This window comes from Malaclemys terrapin, chromosome 18 (genome assembly GCF_027887155.1).
Source record: "Malaclemys terrapin pileata isolate rMalTer1 chromosome 18, rMalTer1.hap1, whole genome shotgun sequence".
NCBI classification, from domain to species: domain Eukaryota; kingdom Metazoa; phylum Chordata; order Testudines; family Emydidae; genus Malaclemys; species Malaclemys terrapin.
In genome coordinates, this window is record NC_071522.1 from 3,766,482 (window position 1) to 3,783,969 (window position 17,488).

Consider the following 17,488-nt stretch of genomic DNA (forward strand, 5'->3'; position numbering starts at 1 on the left):
TGTGATCATCTAGTCTGATCTCCTACAGCCCACAGGCCAGAGATTTCACCCAGTGATTCCTGTGTCAAGTCCAAAGCTTCTGGCTGGGCTAGAGCAAAGCTTTTAGAATTGCTTTGTCTTTCTAGCCCATTCCTTGAAGTCGATATCCTAGACAGAAGGACAGATTAATAAAATCCGCCTGCCTGAGGTAAGGAAATACTTCAGGTGATCAAACTGCACTTACATTAATTTTTCACAGCTGAGTAAGGTAAGCATGTATTATTTCAATAAAACGTGGTGTGTAAACAGATTAATAAAATGGTGTTTAGATTTGTTTTTTAATTGGCTTTCGAAGTTCATCAACTCTGTTTGTAATCCAACTCTTCTTTGGATAGTATGTAGATCTTTATTGTAACCTCACTAACAGCGACTGCAAAGATGAACGATCTCAGAAAAGATCTCTACAAACTTTCACATTAAGTGATGTGTACAGCTGAACCACAAAAACATTCAGCCTGGGAAAGTCAGCTGTATCTGTGAAGAGGAAATCTGGAAAGGAGTGTCCATTGCTAAATGTAATTTGAAGAAAAAAAAAAATCTGGGATTCTTGTAAAGAGCTTTGATACACTCTCGGGAATAGCTGCTGCTGTTACTTCTGCTTCTAGGATAGTTAATTATTATATTAGTCAAGTTAATGTTCTAGTGCACATCCTCAGACTTACAAAATAATCCGAGTGTAGAACAATCCCGCAGACAAACGAAGTGGAGGGAAGATCTGTGATGTTGCTCCGAACAAATCACCTAAGAAGAGAGGACTCCTGAAAACAGTAGGGGAAAAAACTCCTGTAGGTCAGAGAGTACTTATTGAGACTGGATTATTTTGCAGAAGGTGGCATTTTTTGGAGCTTTTGTAAGTCTTGCATGTATATTTGAATAGCATGCTTGTGCATTGTTTGTAAATTACCCTTTGGTATTTATCACTAGTTGTGGTTTAGTTGGAGGCTCTTATAAGCAATATTTTCATTTATCTTGTTGTATAGGATTGAATCTTGATATACACTGGATTAGAAGAGCCCAAATTAGATACATTTTTATCTGGATAGCACATGAGAAATTTAAAGACAAAATATCTTTCCAGTGAATTTTTAAGTCTCTGTGGAAGGTGTTTATATATCTTGCAAATTCAGACCTGTATGAGGCTGAGTAGCTTTCCTGTCATTATTGAAGTTTCTACCAAGCGTTTTTAAAACTAAAGCTTTTGGAATGATGAAAACAGTTATGGCATATTGATAAGGCAATGAGAAAAAGGTCATTGTGCTGCTGCCTATGCTCTACCTGTTCTGTAGAGAAATAAAGGTCTCCAGGTTCCAGTCTGACATTTTTTGCCAGATGTACATTCGCTTAAAGGACACAACTCCACTCCTCCAAAAAAAGAGAAGGAAAAAAAAAAAAACCCAACCCCAAACCAAAAATCATTCTTTAAACTCACTGTTGATTATTTCAGGGAACATTTTATAGTTCTTAAGTATTTTAATATCAAACTGTAAATGAAAAGTTATTTTTTGCATTATTTCTTGTTTACAGAATAATTTAAGATATTAGGAAAAGTTCTTTTTCTATTTATTTCTATTTATTTTTGTGAGAGACCCACAGAACTGGAAATTTAAGCAAAAATGCACCCCAAAGCTAAATTATGGTAGATGTCATTTTAACATTTTCTATTTTTGTTTTATTGTTGATGCTGTAAATGTATATTTATGAATATTATACATATTTTGTATTGTTATTGAAAATTCAAACAGACAACAACATTCTCATTCCATGTTTACTTCCATAGAAAATTGTATAGGTGCCGTTGATTTAGAGGTTAATGAATCCAACTGAACTAAAACTCCTGATATAACTTTAACTGTGGTCTTGCTAACTCGCCACCATAAGCACGTTTGAGGTCACTGGTCAGCTATTGCTTGTATACATAATAATTCTTAGCATGGTGGTCTGTTTATAGCTGAGGAGGGCATTTGCTGTTACAGGATTTCATAAAACCCTTGTTTTCAAAACATTAGATTTTCCAGACAATCTGGGATTTCAGGAAATGTTTCGTAGTAGGGTATTGCACACACTCTCAAATCTGGCTGTGGCAAAGTTCAAAAGGGGTACAGTGAATTGCTTTCTCTACTACTGATCCTCCAGAGTACTTTACATCTAATAATGATATGAGCAGCAGTTCCTACCCCATGTCACATTCGCCTCAATGTATCAGTGTTTCCCTCATTTCCTCTTGATCACACTGCATTGTTTAAAACACTTTAATAATAAAATAGTCTAGAAACAGTCATAATTTTAGCATGGCAAGGTGGATGAGGTAATATATTTTATTAGACCAACTTCTGTCGAATACAAGATGTTACCTCACCCATCTTGTCTAATATCCTGGGACCATCATGGCTACAACAACACTTCATTTTAACATGTTTGTTGTAATTGTAAATCAAACACAATCAAAGTGCTGGCCTTCCAGATATTACTCACCTATAGTAACTTATCCTTTTTTTTGCTTTTTTTAAGTGTCCCTGAGGTGACTCTTAGCTTCCAAGGTCCACCTGTCTAGTGCCTATCTTGACTGGAACTGGTTCTCCAGTCTTTTATGCCAATTATACACCACTGCGACTCCACTGAAGTCAGTAGATGGTAATTTCCCATGTTAGCCGAACGTCTCTTTGCTCCTACATGGCTGAGATGCAGCCCTCATGCGCAAAGACATTGGTTGAGGCCCAGTTCACTGGTGAATAGATCTACCTTTGGAGTAATATCCTTAACCTCTACCCGCACAAGACTAATTACTACCCATCTAGTTATGTGCTCTTAACAGGCCCATCCACAACAACTTAGCATCTTCTTACAGTCCTGTCCTCCAAATCCCTTTCAGCAACATCTGACATTTCAAACTTGCTGGACACCTGTTTCATTCATTTCTTTAGCACACCTCCTCTCTCCATCCCTTTCTCATCCGCTCCTTACTTTGTCCTGTTTCTCTTGATTGATGCTTATTCTGTAACTAACACAACTTGCCCTCTCCCCTTCTTGTATCCCCTGACTCTCATCAGATGGGCAAAGGGAGAATGGAGAGCTTGTTTGTGGTAGATGCTGTGGACCTGATTCTGCTGTCACTTACCGACTGGTGCAACTCCTTTCATATAAATGAGATACTCCTGATTTACCCTGGTCTGAGAGCAGAATTAGCCTTCTTGTTTCCAAACAGAGAGAAACTTACTCTGAGCTTTAATTACTCATGTGCAAAGAGATTGTTGTTTTCTCCTTGCCAGGGATCTATGATGTTCTGAGGTGATGTAGTTTGCCCCTATGATCCTGTGTAAAATTTTACTCCTGGGGGAATTCTGCGCTACTGTTCAATGTAGAATTTTGCAGAAATTAAGGTGCATGCAGAATTTCCTATTCCCCACAGAAATGGATTGCAGTGTTTCTAGCTGCCACTAGGGGCCACTGGACTCGGCAGAGCCCAGCTTGTACATAGAAGACACTGCTGGGGGGAGGGAGAGGGAGTTAGAGGGTTCCTGGCAGTTGCAGTTCCCAGCATGTTCTCTGAGGGAAGGAGAGGGCAGCATGCAGGAAACTGTGCAAGCCTAGGACCAAGCATCAGGCTGTTTCTCCCTCTGGATCCCTGGGCGGAGAGGGGGAGAACGGGTGTCTAGACCGGGGGGGGGGGTTCCTGGGCTAGGAGGGCCTCGCAGGTGGGCTCTGCAGGGGAGCAGTTGTGGGTGTCTGGCCCCACGGCTGGGCTCTGGGGGAAAAAAGGGGCAGAGAAAGAGGAGCTGGGTTGTCATAGGGGTTTCTTTAACTCTCTACTCCCAGGGGAATTTGTGTGTGTCTGTATTGGTACAGACATACTTGCTGATAGGGATTTTGAAATAAATTACCAAAATAATTGAAACTGGCATGATTCTGCAGTGTTATTTTGACAAATAAAATTTGCAGAATTTTAAAATAGTGTGCGGAACTTTTAATTTTTTTGGCACAGAATGCCCCCAGAAGTAGTAAAAATGATTTTCCATATCAGTTGGTTTATTAATAAGTGCTGCAGCCTCTTCTTTGGTGGATCATCCCAGAGGGAATGTTGCTGCATACTGATTTCACATACGGAGGCTACTTCCTTCAGGTTAGAAGCTGTTCGCGTGAATAGTTATGTTGAAGCATGCAGAAAACCCAAGCTGCCTGCCTAACAAAATGCTAAAGGACAGGACAGTGTGAGCTAAAAGTCACTTTCTAAACAGTTCAGTGCTTCACCTGGTGGGGAGTAGCACCTTTGCTGAGGATGGCTTCATGGGTGGTGAAGACCAGATCCTTCGTGTCACGTTTCTTCTCTTCATGTTCACAGTAGGATACTGTAAAAATTATTTCATGAACAAAGTGAAGACATGAACAGTGAAACCTCATGCTTCAGGGCATCAGTGGATTGCTGCAGGGGCGAAGAGGAAAATTTCTCTTCACACTACCAGATACTGCCTTGTTAGCGAGGTTTTCATTTTAGATATTGGTGTCTTCCAAGACAGGATAATAGAACCATACCAGATCAATGTGCCTGTGTAGTAATTTATACCTTTCCATAAGCCTTACAAGAGCTCCATGTGTCTTTGTTTCCTCTTCCTCCCCAGCATGCACATGGACCTGACATCTGGCCCTGCAATCTTTCCCTCCTGGCATGTATATATTTTTATTTGCTCCTGGCTTTGTAACACTCTGTAAGTCTGCCATATTATTTCCCAGTGTCTGCCAGGTACTGGCTAGTGGGGTGGAGGAGAATCTCTATTGAGTTTCCTTCAAGTCCTTACCCCTGATTCTTTTACTGTAAGTCAGAGCTTTGTGAGCCAGAAGAGGCTCGGTTTGTCTGTGAAGCAGAATACCAAGTCAGTGTTTATCACCAGAACGGTGGTGGCAGTTGAGCAATGTACCATCTGATAGCTGTTTGATGGGCTCGTATGAAACGAGTTGGAGGTGTTGAGGTAATAGAATAGAAAAGACACAGCCCCAGCCTTAGTGAACAAGTGACCACATCACAAGAACCATGATCACGATTGGCACCAATTGGCCTCCTTATTGGTAATCTCAGCAGAATTCCTCTCTTAACCCAAAGCAGTGGTTGGTCTCTTCAGATCAGGGAGGAGGCACACAGGCCGAGAGGAGTAGTGAGTAGAAAGCGTATACTGCTGCTGTACCTGCCCTGGTAATACAGGATGGCAGCCAGCAGTGCACCTTCACTTAAAAGAAAAAGAAAGCAACTCATTTTCTAACTGGTGAAGAGTCATAACTGAAGCCAGACTAAGCTCCACATAGTTTATTAGGTGGCAGTATTAATGTCACTGGGTTCCCTACAGCCTGCTGGCCATGTCATCCATCCTTGGAAAGATGAGGAAACTTGGCAGTTCTGATGTGGAGGACTCTGAAGTCACGGACGAGCACACAGATGGTGAGGATTCCATTCTGGGAACCCTTGAAAGCCTTCAGGGAAGCCAGAGCACAAAGGTACAGCAGCTGCCCAAAAGCAACATCTTCGCTAGACGAGGCCGCTTTGGGATGGGGGATAGCGATAAGAACATGGCGCCTATGGACTCCTTGTACCAGATGGACCACGTGGGGTATGCTCCCGTCATCAAGTTTAATATCAATATGGAAAGGGCAAAAATACACAATCAATTTGCCAAGTAAGTTCCTGATATATTGGATATATATTATGACAGAGATTGGGTTGCATAGCTCAGCATTTACCCATTGCACCACAGTATTTGATTTTACAGCAGATATTTCAGTATTTCCTATGCTTAAAGAACGGGAAGTATCCCAACTACTATGGCACATTTAATGACTATTGCCCATCCTGGAGTTCTATCTCTGAATGCAATCTACTCTGCAAATGAATCAACAGGAGTGCTCTCAGTGCCTCTACGAATCAGACTCTTTGGTGTCTTACTCAAAATTAGTGGGCACCTTTGAAAATGTTGCCCTGTTTCATTTAGCCAAAGCTATACAGTGAATCAGTGGTAGAGCTGGGATTAGAACTCAGAGGAGTTCTTGGCTCCCAGGAGCGTGATCAGATGTTAGACTTAGTTGCTTAATTAGATTTGAGTTCTTGTTCTTAACTTTTCACCAGTAAAAACATAATTTCACCAGTACATCTGCTTGTCTAAACCTTTATGATCTTACAGACTGTACAATTAATATATGTAATATTCACTAATGTGTGTGCCACTGAAAGCCAGTAATGGAAATATAATTGTCTGGTGGTTTTTAAGAGACTTGCTTAATCCTTACGTTTCAGTAACTAAATTTATCTTTGTCAGGCTCCTATCTACCAATTCCATTGCAAGCTGCTCAGAAAAAGCTTTCAAGTTCTATGATTGCAGAAGGATCTTCGATGCTGTGACCCAAGGTGACACAAGTGATCTGAATGACCTGCTGACCTATCTCCATGAGACCCGGAAGCATCTCACAGACGATGAGTTCAAAGGTACCTAGTAGTGTCAGATGCATCCAAAAGCCATTTCCCTCTTCCAGCAGCGCTGCTGATATTAAAAGATCAGCATGGTGTTCACTTAAATACATGGTAAGACATCGCAGGGGATTCTGCGTCATGCAGTAGTTTCCTATAGACTGGGCAATTCTCTATAAAGATGCTGGAAATTTCAGAAAACTTTGAGAGGTTATTTGTGAAACCCTAAATGTCCCTGGGTTCTTCCATCCATTCAGAAGATCCCAGATCCCTTGTGATTACTGCATGCCTAGGTGTCAGAGGGCAGGTTTGTAATGCCCCTTTTTATAGCTGTAACCCTTTGTGTTACAGAGCCGGAAACTGGGAAAACGTGCTTATTGAAAGCCATGCTGAATCTGCATGATGGGAAGAACGATACCATTCCCCTGCTTCTGGAAATTGCGGAGAAGACCGGCAATCTGAAAGAGTTAGTTAATGCAGAATATACTGACAACTACTACAAGGGTAAGAGAGGCAGCTGGGAGAATGTCTGGCCTTGCCTGAGCCTACGTCTGTATAGAAAGACTGGAGATAGGCTACACAGGACTGTCTGAGCCCTTTAGGCGTTTCTCTGAATATAACCAAGAATGAAGCTCTGGTTCTAGGAAAGCAGAATCACAAACTGCCGGAGAGCCTGGCTATTAGTCAGCACTTGTGTTCCTGAAATACCTGGATCACATCGGCTATTTCTGCCAGTGGCATGTTTGGTTAATGTGGTCTAATTTTCTTCCTCTTCTAGATGTACATTGGTGGGATAGGGTTGGGAGCACATTGGCAGGGGAGCAATGAAGCCTGCATTTGCTGCCTCTGTTGTCTCCATTCTGTTGATAAATAGAGCACTTCAGTCTCCAGGGCTGTTCAATTTGTCCCTTTTCACCAACATTGCATGAACCTCAGAAGAAGGAGCCTGTAGTGTCTGGCAGCTGTTTCTCTGTGTTATGTGAAGTGAGATTTCCGTGGTCTGATGAGTGTTTCCCTAGGTCAGACCGCTCTCCATATTGCCATCGAGAGGAGGAATATGTACTTGGTGAAGCTCTTGGTCCAAAATGGAGCAGACGTTCATGCGAGAGCCCACGGGGAGTTCTTCAGAAAAATCAAAGGGAAACCTGGCTTTTATTTTGGTAGGGAAAACAAGGAGCATGATACATGATTTCAGTCACTGATCAAGTAACCAAGAGAGTTGTCCCAAATGTGAGCTGTTCAAATACTCCTGATTATGGGGGACCAGATGACCCACAAATAGCAGAGGGGCTAATCCAACCTTCCCTAGTATTTCCCTAATGGGGGCTGGGATTACAAAGGAGCTAAGGCAGTTAGCATGTATTTCCCATTGCTATTCAGTGCAAGATGGGTACCTAACCCCATTTGTCTTCAACTACCTCTGTATCTCTTGATGGGTTGTATCATTATTAAAGGCACCTTCTAGCCCTGCACTCAATATTTCTATAGCCATCTATTTTCAGTGGGAAGAGGATATTATAATCCAAGCTAATTTTTTTTCTGCCTAAAACTTCTTGTGTTTGGACCTCACACACTAAGTCTTTTTGGGGGGAAAACTCCCTTAACACATTCAGTCCTTTTAACCAAAATACATAGGGACCATTCAATGTGCATTTCTAATTTGAGAATTCTGTTTTTTTTTCAACTCTTCATATGCTGGGTCCAGATAACCCCTGTGTATTGATCAGCAAGGTATGAACAAATTCACCCATGTTTAGAAGGCCTGCACAAGTTTTATGCAGTGCTTAAGTCCCATAGGGAAATACAATTTTTACAATGAGACGACGATTTGGTACAGCATTTGATGGAGAACTGTTCACCCGTATGGTCATGGTGGGAGGTTTCAGACTTGCAGAGGTTTCAGATTCTCCTTTGCTCTTAGGCTCATAAAGGTGACTTTTGTACATATGGTGAGTTTTCTGACCAGTGGTTCATGTTGCTTGCCATTAGGTGAACTGCCTCTTTCCTTGGCTGCCTGCACCAACCAGCTAGGTATTGTGAAATTCCTCCTCGAGAATCGGTATCATCCAGCCAATATAGCTGGCCAGGACTCTATGGGCAATACAGTTCTGCATGCCCTTGTGGAGATTGCAGATAACACCAAAGATAACACCAAGTTTGTAACAAAGGTGTATAACAACATTTTGATCATTGGTGCCAAAATTAACCCGATGCTGAAGCTGGAAGAGATCACTAACAAGAAGGGACTGACTCCTTTAACCCTGGCTGCAAAGAAAGGGAAGATAGGGGTAGGTGGACACATACCTGTTACCCTTTCAAATGACACACAGTATAATCAAAACATTTACACTGGGTACATGTCATTACTTGCTGCCTGGGCCTAGTAGACTGAGACGCTGGAAAATTTTGCAGGACTTAACGCTGGAGTTTAAAAAGCAAAGCGTTGGCATAATCTAGGAAATGTGTCCAGGGGGAGTCATGTAGTATCACTACATATATGTCAGCCTAGATGGAAACCGTAAAAGTGCCCTGGCTGCTCTCTCAGGTGGAGTAGGAAGTGCATCTTTGACTGGCTGACATGGCCAATTCCAAAACATTTCCCATTCACCAAGACAGTGACCTCAAAGGGATACAAAACAGGTGCCTCTAGATGTCTGCTTTAGGTTTGAGAGGCCAAAGATAGTCACGAATCTTAACTGGAAGAGACCAGAGAGACACTTCTTTGTGCTACTGCATTAGCCCGTTTGCCACATTCATATTGCCCCGTTCCCCAGAACCCAATGAGATCACTGGCTTTCGGGTATTGCAAGCTGTGAACTGTACAGTATCCTAATGACTTGACATCAGTGCAGTTAAGCCAGGGAGGAATCTAACCTCCTGTGTTACTGAGAAACTGAGTAACAAAAAAATCTACCATAGCTGAAATGTTGGTCACACATTCTTCTTTTATGATCAGATTTTCGCCTATATCCTTAGACGAGAGATCAAAGAGCCTGAGTGTAGGCATCTGTCTAGGAAGTTCACCGAATGGGCATATGGACCCGTCCACTCATCTCTTTATGACCTGTCCTCCATAGACACGTGTGAGAAAAACTCAGTGCTTGAGATCATTGCGTATAGCAGCAAAACACCAGTGAGTATGAAACCTCCTCTACACTTTCTTATTGGGTTCAGTGGTCAGCTGTGTTCTGTATAGTGCATGTCTCTGAAGGTTTGCACCATTTTGCAGAGCTTTGTCACAAGTAAATAGTGATCAGGAACAGTGCAGAGATGTAATTTCTTGGCACGAGTCTATGCACTGACATTCCTTTTGCCCACCTGACTGTGGAAGTTAATCCCAGGACTCTTTATTGCAAATATTCCCCTTTGGCTTGAAGCCAGCAGTACCATTCACAGGAGTGCTCGCTCAGACAAGTAAGGGTACAGTCATACCATTCAGAAAGCCTCTGTGTTGTATGTCATTCCCTGGCACTCCTTTGGGCTCCTGAGAGAAACATTGTAGTTAGAGCAGGGGACTGGGAGACAGGCCTCCTGGCTTCTTCTTCTCAGCCCTGCTCCTAATGCACTGAGCAACCCTGGACAAATCATTCTTCTTTAGTTTCCCTATCTGTGAAACTGGGATAATGACACTTCCCTGCCTTCCGGGGATTGGAGAATGTGTTCGCTGGGGATGAAATGAGATTTCATGTACTGTTTGCAAAGACCTTTGGCAGGTGCTCTCTCATCTTATGTGTGTATTGGCTTCTTTGGGACTCGCATTCCTTCTCTCTCTCATCCCCCTTGCAGAATCGCCATGAGATGCTGCTGGTAGAGCCCCTGAACAGGCTGCTGCAGGACAAGTGGGACCGATTCGTCAAACGCCTATTTTACTTCAACTTCTTTGTTTATGCTATGCACATTATCATACTCACCCTGGCCGCCTACTTCAGACCTGTGGAGAAACATGGAAAGGTACTTCACTGGTCCTGTTCATCAGTGTGACCACCCCGGGGATGAATTCCCAGGCCTGCCTGTCATGTTATTGGTGCCAGAGCTTAAAAGGTTCTTCCTTCTTTCCCGAGTGAGGGGGAGAAAAAGCACAGAGGAAGGATTACTCCTCCAGCCACCTCCTTGGAGAATGGAGGAAGCAGTGCTTTTAGGGACCAATCCTTGGGAAGCCAAGCACTTTCAACTGTCAGCTGACAGGTCCTTTTCTGTCTTCAGCTGTGCTGATCCTTTGCTCCTGTGTTATGCAGCCTCCCTTCAAATTTGAATACACCACCGAGGAGTGTTTTCGTATCATTGGAGAGATCCTGAGTGTGCTAGGAGGTCTCTATTTCTTTTTCAGAGGGGTAAGAGCTTTGAAATTTCTCCTTAGAGCCATGTGGATAGGTGGGACCAAAAATAGGTGCCCCCCTTGATTTGGGCGAGCTGCTATTAGAGTCCATCCCTCACTCGAAAGCTACAGATGGCCAGGAGCTGTCAGGTTTCTACTGAGTTACAAAGCTAAGGTGCAGTTGCCTGTCGTCCTACTGTATGAGAGGGAAGGCCCTACAAAGTCTAGGAGTGCCTGAGCACAGACACAAACCTAGACAAGGCTTAAGGGGGTATTGAATATAGCCAGGGCCTGCACCATTAAGGACTTTAGAGATCATCAGTGCTGTTTTAAACACAAACTGCTACTGTACGGTGGCCAATGTAAAGAACACACAGCAAGTATAATGTGATCACAGTTGCTCAAACCAGTGAGCAAATGGGCTGCTGCTCCCACACAAGCTGCAAGCTACAGAGTAGTGCTACACTGAGGGGATAACCGTAATTGAGGCTCATGCTTACTGGAATGTGTGTTGCTTTTGAGACGTTCTTGTGGGCTAACTTAGGGTGAGCTGTTTCCCTTCTCTCAGCTTGGACCCAGCTCAGCAGACCTCCCCAGCACTTAGAGGGGCAGTGGTTGCAGCAGCATTTCCATCAAGTTTGACCCAGATAACAGTCAGCACTTAGATACGGAGTGATGGGTCCCTGGGAAGATTCACAGTGGAAATGTACTTGCCAACCTGAAACTGGCCTTTCGTCTCCCTTTTTTGCAGATACAATATTTCCTGCAGAGGCGGCCCTCGTTGAAGACTCTGCTAGCTGACAGTTACAGTGAGGTTCTTTTGTAAGCTTCTCAGCAACTTCTTTATTTGCGTTTGAATGTGGCATTTAGGAGCCTGAGGGACTCATGGCCTTGGCTTGAGCCAGGCATTGCATGTACGAGCTTTGAAATAAGCACAGTGCTTTTCATCCCCCAGTTCTCCTAGCACTTTACACAGGTGGCTCCAGGTCATAACCCTCATTTACAGGTGGGGAAGGTGAGGTGCTGAGAGGTTAACTGTCTGGGTCCCGCAGCAGAGCCAGGAATTGATCCCAGGACTCTTGACTTGCAGTCCAATGCCCTGTGCACTGGGTCATGCTGAAGCCTCTCTTGTCCCCAATGGTACCTTCCACTTTATGCTATTGGAACCCTCTGCCTTCCCCAGTTGGAAGGCTGCTACACAGAGCAGCTCCCTGAATTGCTGCCAGTTCTGTGGTGAGAGAGAGGGAGTGCCAGAGAGAGCAGCGCTCGAGGACAACAGAGAATTGTGGCTTGTCTTGCTGACATCCTGCAAGGCAGAAGAACAACAGTTGGGTTGGAGAAACAGGGGTATGCGGGAAACTCAGGAGTTATTAAGGGGAGAGGAATTGTGGAGGGTGCAGAAGACAAGTGAAGCGTGAAAGGAAAGAATGTTTCAAGGGATGGAGGTTGGCCTAGGAGGATATGTCTGTCCAGATGGGTTCTAATATGCTTTTGGGGAGTTCCTGAGTCCACTGCGTATGCCTTCATCCTTCCTTTCTTGCCTGCCTGGGAGGATCTGCACTCTATGCTTGGACCATGCTTGTCTTTCAGCTTTGTCCACTCACTGTTCCTGTTGAGTTCAGTGGTGCTGTACTTCTGTGGCCAGGAACTCTATGTGGCATCCATGGTGTTCTCCTTGGCCCTGGGCTGGGCTAACATGCTGTACTACACCCGAGGCTTCCAGCAGATGGGAATTTACTCTGTCATGATTGAGAAGGTCAGTCTAGGGAGCAGCTGGCAAGCACTGCTGAATTTTCACAGGCCTGGAAAGTACCACCACCGACAACCTTACGGTTTAAACCAGGGAGAGCAGCTTTATTTTCACCTTTGGGGGGGAAATCTACTCACTGTTGCCAGTGAGTCTGAAAAGGCTCATGTCAGTTAACTCTACTCTCCTCGATTATTTTCAGGCCTTCTCCACAAAGAAGTCTGACCTCTTCAAGTGGTCTAGCCAAGTAGTCTATAGAGGGGGGAAAAAGAACCACAGTGTCTTAGCTTGATTCACACATGAAAGGTTGAAAATATATTTGGCTTTAGATATATTGCATATGCATCTAATAGGTTTTATGAATAATGCAAAGGAAATGTTCTCTATATTGAAAGCCAGTACTCGGAAACTCAGTCATGGTGTAAGGCAAGAGCAATGGGTTCACACTGTATAGTTCCTCCCTGATTTGGCTCCAAGACTTTCCACCACTCTTGGTTGCAGTTTGTGTTAGATTCCTATAAAATGTTCTCTTTCCATGTTGCAGATGATCCTGAGGGATTTATGTCGCTTCATGTTTGTCTACCTAGTATTTCTCTTGGGATTTTCTACAGGTAATGTCACCCTGGGAGTTATTTTTTCTTAGAGAATCAATGAGATTTACCAAAAATTACCTTTTCAGTTAATTTAGAATTTCCTTTACCAACTAGAAACTAAGAAATCTACATCACGCCCCTGTACAAAATCTCTATGTCCATAAAAAAAATAAATAATACTACTACTTAGCATTTATATGGGGTTTTTTTTACCATAGATCTCAAAGTGGCTGGCCAAGCAGCATTATTCCCATTTCACAGATGGAGAATCTGAGACACCACATTTTCAAGTAATCTCTAATTTTGGATGCCTCCATGTTGGGTGCCCAACTTTAGAATCCTGGGGACTGATTTTTCAGAGCTTCTGACTCCCCACAACTCCACCTGCAGTCAATGGCCATCAATATATTGTGTCTAATCAGATACATCTTTGCAAGTTTTTCATTGTTTTCAAAATGAGCATAGTTTGAGTATCTTTTTCTTGTATACCTGGCTCCTCCCATTTGCAACAGCTGTGGTGACTCTGATTGAAGATGACTATGAGGGACATGAAAATGACAGCTGTCTCTGCACCCGATCAGGCCCGCTGAAGTGTGGCCGCACGTCATACAACAGTCTGTATTACACCTGCCTGGAGCTGTTCAAGTTCACCATTGGCATGGGAGATCTAGAGTTCACCGAGAACTACAGGTTTAAGTCTGTCTTTGTCATCCTGTTGGTCCTCTACGTCATCCTCACCTACATTCTCCTGCTTAACATGCTGATTGCGCTGATGGGGGAAACTGTGAACAAGATCGCACAAGAGAGTAAGAGCATCTGGAAACTCCAGGTTTGTCGATCCCCCCAAGGGTTCTGGTCTTCATGTTGGAACGAGAAAGAGAACTTGGGGGATAAGCGCTTTAAGGGGAATCTGGAGGGATTGGTATGTTTCTAAACTTGCAGATTTTCATGTCTTTCATAGATTCTAGGACTGGATGGGACCTCGAGAGGTCATAGAGTCCAGTTCTCTGCCCTCATGTCAGGACCAAATACCGTCTAGACCATCCCTGATAGACATTTATCTACCACAGTCTTCCTATCTTTTGATTCCTTACCCATGAGCACAAGCCTGTATGACTGTCCTTGGTCCCTTTCCTCATCTGGTGTATGATGCACTGTTTAAGCAGATGTTCTTGGTATACACTGAATATTTCACAGATGTTTGCAGTTTAAGAAAATAAATATTTTTATTATTAGACAATAACAGAGTCAAAAAGCTGAAGGCATTTAGGCTCTTGACACTGGAAAACCATGATCAGAATACGAAAAGATAGAGATTATGCATTGGAGGAAAGCAAGTGCCTTATGCCAGGTTTGCAGATAATGCCATGTCAGCTTTTGTGTACGAAAAGAAACCCTGTAGTTCTGAGGTTGTGGTTGGTGTGATCATTCCCCTACGCTGACAATGCAGGTGAAAGTTCGGGGATTCTTGTTTTATAAAGAAAGGACTTGACATTTGTATAAATATAGTTAAATGCCAGCTGTTCCCCAGTCCCTTTGCTTTTTTCAATTGGTAGAGAGCCATCACCATCTTGAATATCGAAAACAGCTACCTGAACTGCATGATAAGCTCATTCCGATCCGGGAAGCGAGTCTTAGTGGGAACCACACCTGATGACAAGGACGATTACAGATGGTGTTTCAGGTAACCTGGTTTTATCTTAAATAGATAATCTTTTACAGAAACACATCTACAGGCCTGGGATGGCTCAATAACTGGTAATGGGATGTAGAGCTCTTAAACTTAGGGTGACCAAAAATTACACTAAGTGATGGTTGTTCAGTGGCGTGAGTGAAATGGGTTCTTAGTCCAATTCGCAATCGACTTGGTCCAGCCTGTGGGGTCTGAAATGCCAGAATGCCAAGCAGATCTTCTCTATTAAAATAGCAGAATTATGTCCTCTCATCGCTGTCAGTCTCAAAGCAGCATCATAGCTCAACTGATAATGAACAGATACTGCAGCTGAGCCTTTTTCTTTCCATATCTGATTCTATGCTGCTTTACTTCTTGGGCCACTGGGACACAAATTTCTCAGTGTGGAGAATCCTGGCCAGAGTGTAGAGATTGAGTATCTGACCTATGCAACAGGGACGTCTATGGCATTCCCCTGCCAAACCATGAAGCATTGGCAGAACTGTTACACAGCAGGCCTGCGATAGCCCAAACTCTTCCTTGTGTAGTGATTGGCCAGTGGATCTGCATACTTATGGATTCACCAGCCCACAGCCAATCCTCTGCCCTGGGACACAAGGACAGAGTGTGACTATGGAATCCCTTGGTGTTTCTCTGCATAGTACCATATAAATTTAATTGAGTCAGGTAGGTTTCTCCTCAGATGAATGTTACAGAATTCTTTATGGGCAGTTGCCTTAGTCCTCAGGCTGAGAGTGGCCTTTTGCAAATGTCCAGTAGATGGTGAATTTTATTTGGTATATTAGGGACTTTAATACAGAACATTAAAGCCACAGGGAGCTTTAATCAGCCACGACGATTAGGCCAGCACCATTCTGCAACACTTTACTTCACAAAAATTCTAGGATTATTGCTGTGAACCTTGAGTAGTCCACACAGGGAACTGGTTGCGTAACAAAGTTATACTGTGCATACGGTCCTTGAGACTCTAGATCCTTTTCTGGAGAATAAATTAGATCCCCTTCAACATAAAATCACTTTTGTTCTCTCTCCAGAGTCGATGAGGTGAACTGGTCCACATGGAACACTAATCTGGGCATAATCAACGAGGAGCCCGGATACAGCATGGGCTTGAAGCGAAACTCAAGTTTTTCTTTTAAGTCTAGCAGAGGTGAGGAATCCAGGCATGAAAACCCTCTGGTTCTTCCCATATTCTGACAGTATTAGACTATACTTTTGGTTATAGAGGCAGCATAATGTAGTGCAAGTTTATACATCTCTCAGTGAGACTTCGAATAGCTACATGAACTGCTGATAAATGAACACAGTGGGCAAAAGGATTAAAACGAACTAACCCTTTATTCATTTTGCAGTTTTATTCTTTGGAATTCTTTAGCTCCCTCCAAATTCCTCTCTGGATGTTTGCATGGTGTGTAATGAGCGGCACACCTTGGTGAGCTGGGTTGAGATGGCAGCAGTGTACCCTAGGAGCCACCCTGTGATACCCCAACTCCACAGTGCAGTAGCTCACTAGTTGGCGCAGAAGAACCCCAGTTCATAGATCAGTGGGTGTACCTATCAGCTTAAAAGAATGGAAAACTGACAGAAGAATAAAACTCTTAGAAGAATAAAATCTTCACTTGTGCTTTATATTTATATCAGCTTCCCTCTGTGTTGGAAACCAGGAATATTCTGGTCTGTTTCTATAGGAAAAAAACATTAATAGCCACTTTGCTTATAAGTTTCAGGGAAAAACTGGAAGACCTTGGTTCCGCTTTTGAGAGATGGGAGCAGGCGAGAGGAGGCACAGAAACAGCCAGAAGAAGCCAAGTTAAAACCCATTTTGGAACATGATTATGAGCCTGACGACTCCGGGGCAAGGAAGTCTGTGTAGCTTTTGTTTGTTTGTTGTTGAATATAATTGTTCTTAAGAAGAAGGTTAATTATAAGTGTATTGTCTGTCTTCACAGACAATGGACTTAGAGCCCTTTATGAGAATAGGGCATTATTGCAAAAGGACTGAAGAAGTTACTGTATGTAATGACTTGTTAAACATGCTAAGTAAACAGCTTGTTAGTTAAGACTATGTTTCCATAGTTATTTCTAACATAAGTCTGCCAAAAATTGGTCATTATGCCTCTGTTACTGGTTAGGTATTTATCTCCAGATCAACCACACTAGAAGGCTCTCTCTTGAGCTTTTTACATCACACATGCTGATTAAAAGCAGGAAATAAACTTGAGTATTTTTGCTCACGAGGAGTTTTCCTCACCTCCTAGTGGAAAAACTACAGATGGCCTAGACCTTGAGGTTTCCTACCTGGCCCCAAACAAGAGACACAAAAGTCTCTGTTGGATTTCACTACTTGCTCCCCCTCTCCACATCCTAACTGACTCTTGGGAGGCTCCTCAACTGCTTGGTGGAATGCTCTATAGCAGTCTTCTGTCTGTGGAGCTTGTCTGGGATAGAGAGAATGTCACAGCTTCTAACACAGGTACTCAGGCTGCAGTGAGCTCGATTTAAGTTTTCAGTCATCACACAGTCTGTAGCCCTGATATAGAAATATGGTTTTATTGAATAGGTTTTATCTTAATCTTTACCATACCCCAAAATTATAGCAATCACTGTTGTTTTGGTTATTGGATAAAATCTATTATCGACTCCCTGAGAAACAGTC

The 17,488-nt window shown here is 43.1% G+C and overlaps 1 protein-coding gene across 1 annotated transcript; it reads left to right on the forward strand.

Moving 5' to 3' along the window:
• The first annotated feature begins 725 nt into the window (after positions 1–725).
• On the forward strand, positions 726–16,859 carry TRPV1 (transient receptor potential cation channel subfamily V member 1). Its single transcript, XM_054008355.1, has 16 exons — positions 726–889; positions 5,373–5,699; positions 6,336–6,502; positions 6,836–6,988; positions 7,504–7,644; positions 8,474–8,772; positions 9,441–9,617; positions 10,271–10,435; positions 10,720–10,815; positions 11,551–11,621; positions 12,390–12,555; positions 13,091–13,157; positions 13,652–13,968; positions 14,696–14,823; positions 15,867–15,982; positions 16,554–16,859. The coding sequence occupies exons 2-16, from the start codon at positions 5,383–5,385 to the stop codon at positions 16,703–16,705; spliced, it is 2,532 nt and encodes an 843-aa protein (XP_053864330.1). The 5' UTR covers positions 726–889; positions 5,373–5,382; the 3' UTR covers positions 16,706–16,859.
• The last annotated feature ends 629 nt before the right edge of the window (positions 16,860–17,488 follow it).

Bases quoted from the DNA above. Each gene is read 5' to 3' on its own strand.
- TRPV1 (XM_054008355.1), top strand. From the start codon at position 5,383: ATGTCATCCATCCTTGGAAAGATGAGGAAACTTGGCAGTTCTGATGTG. The intron at 6,989-7,503 runs GTAAGAGAGGCA...GTGTTTCCCTAG, and splicing joins TACTGACAACTACTACAAGG to GTCAGACCGCTCTCCATATT. The intron at 13,969-14,695 runs GTTTGTCGATCC...TTCAATTGGTAG, and splicing joins AGAGCATCTGGAAACTCCAG to AGAGCCATCACCATCTTGAA.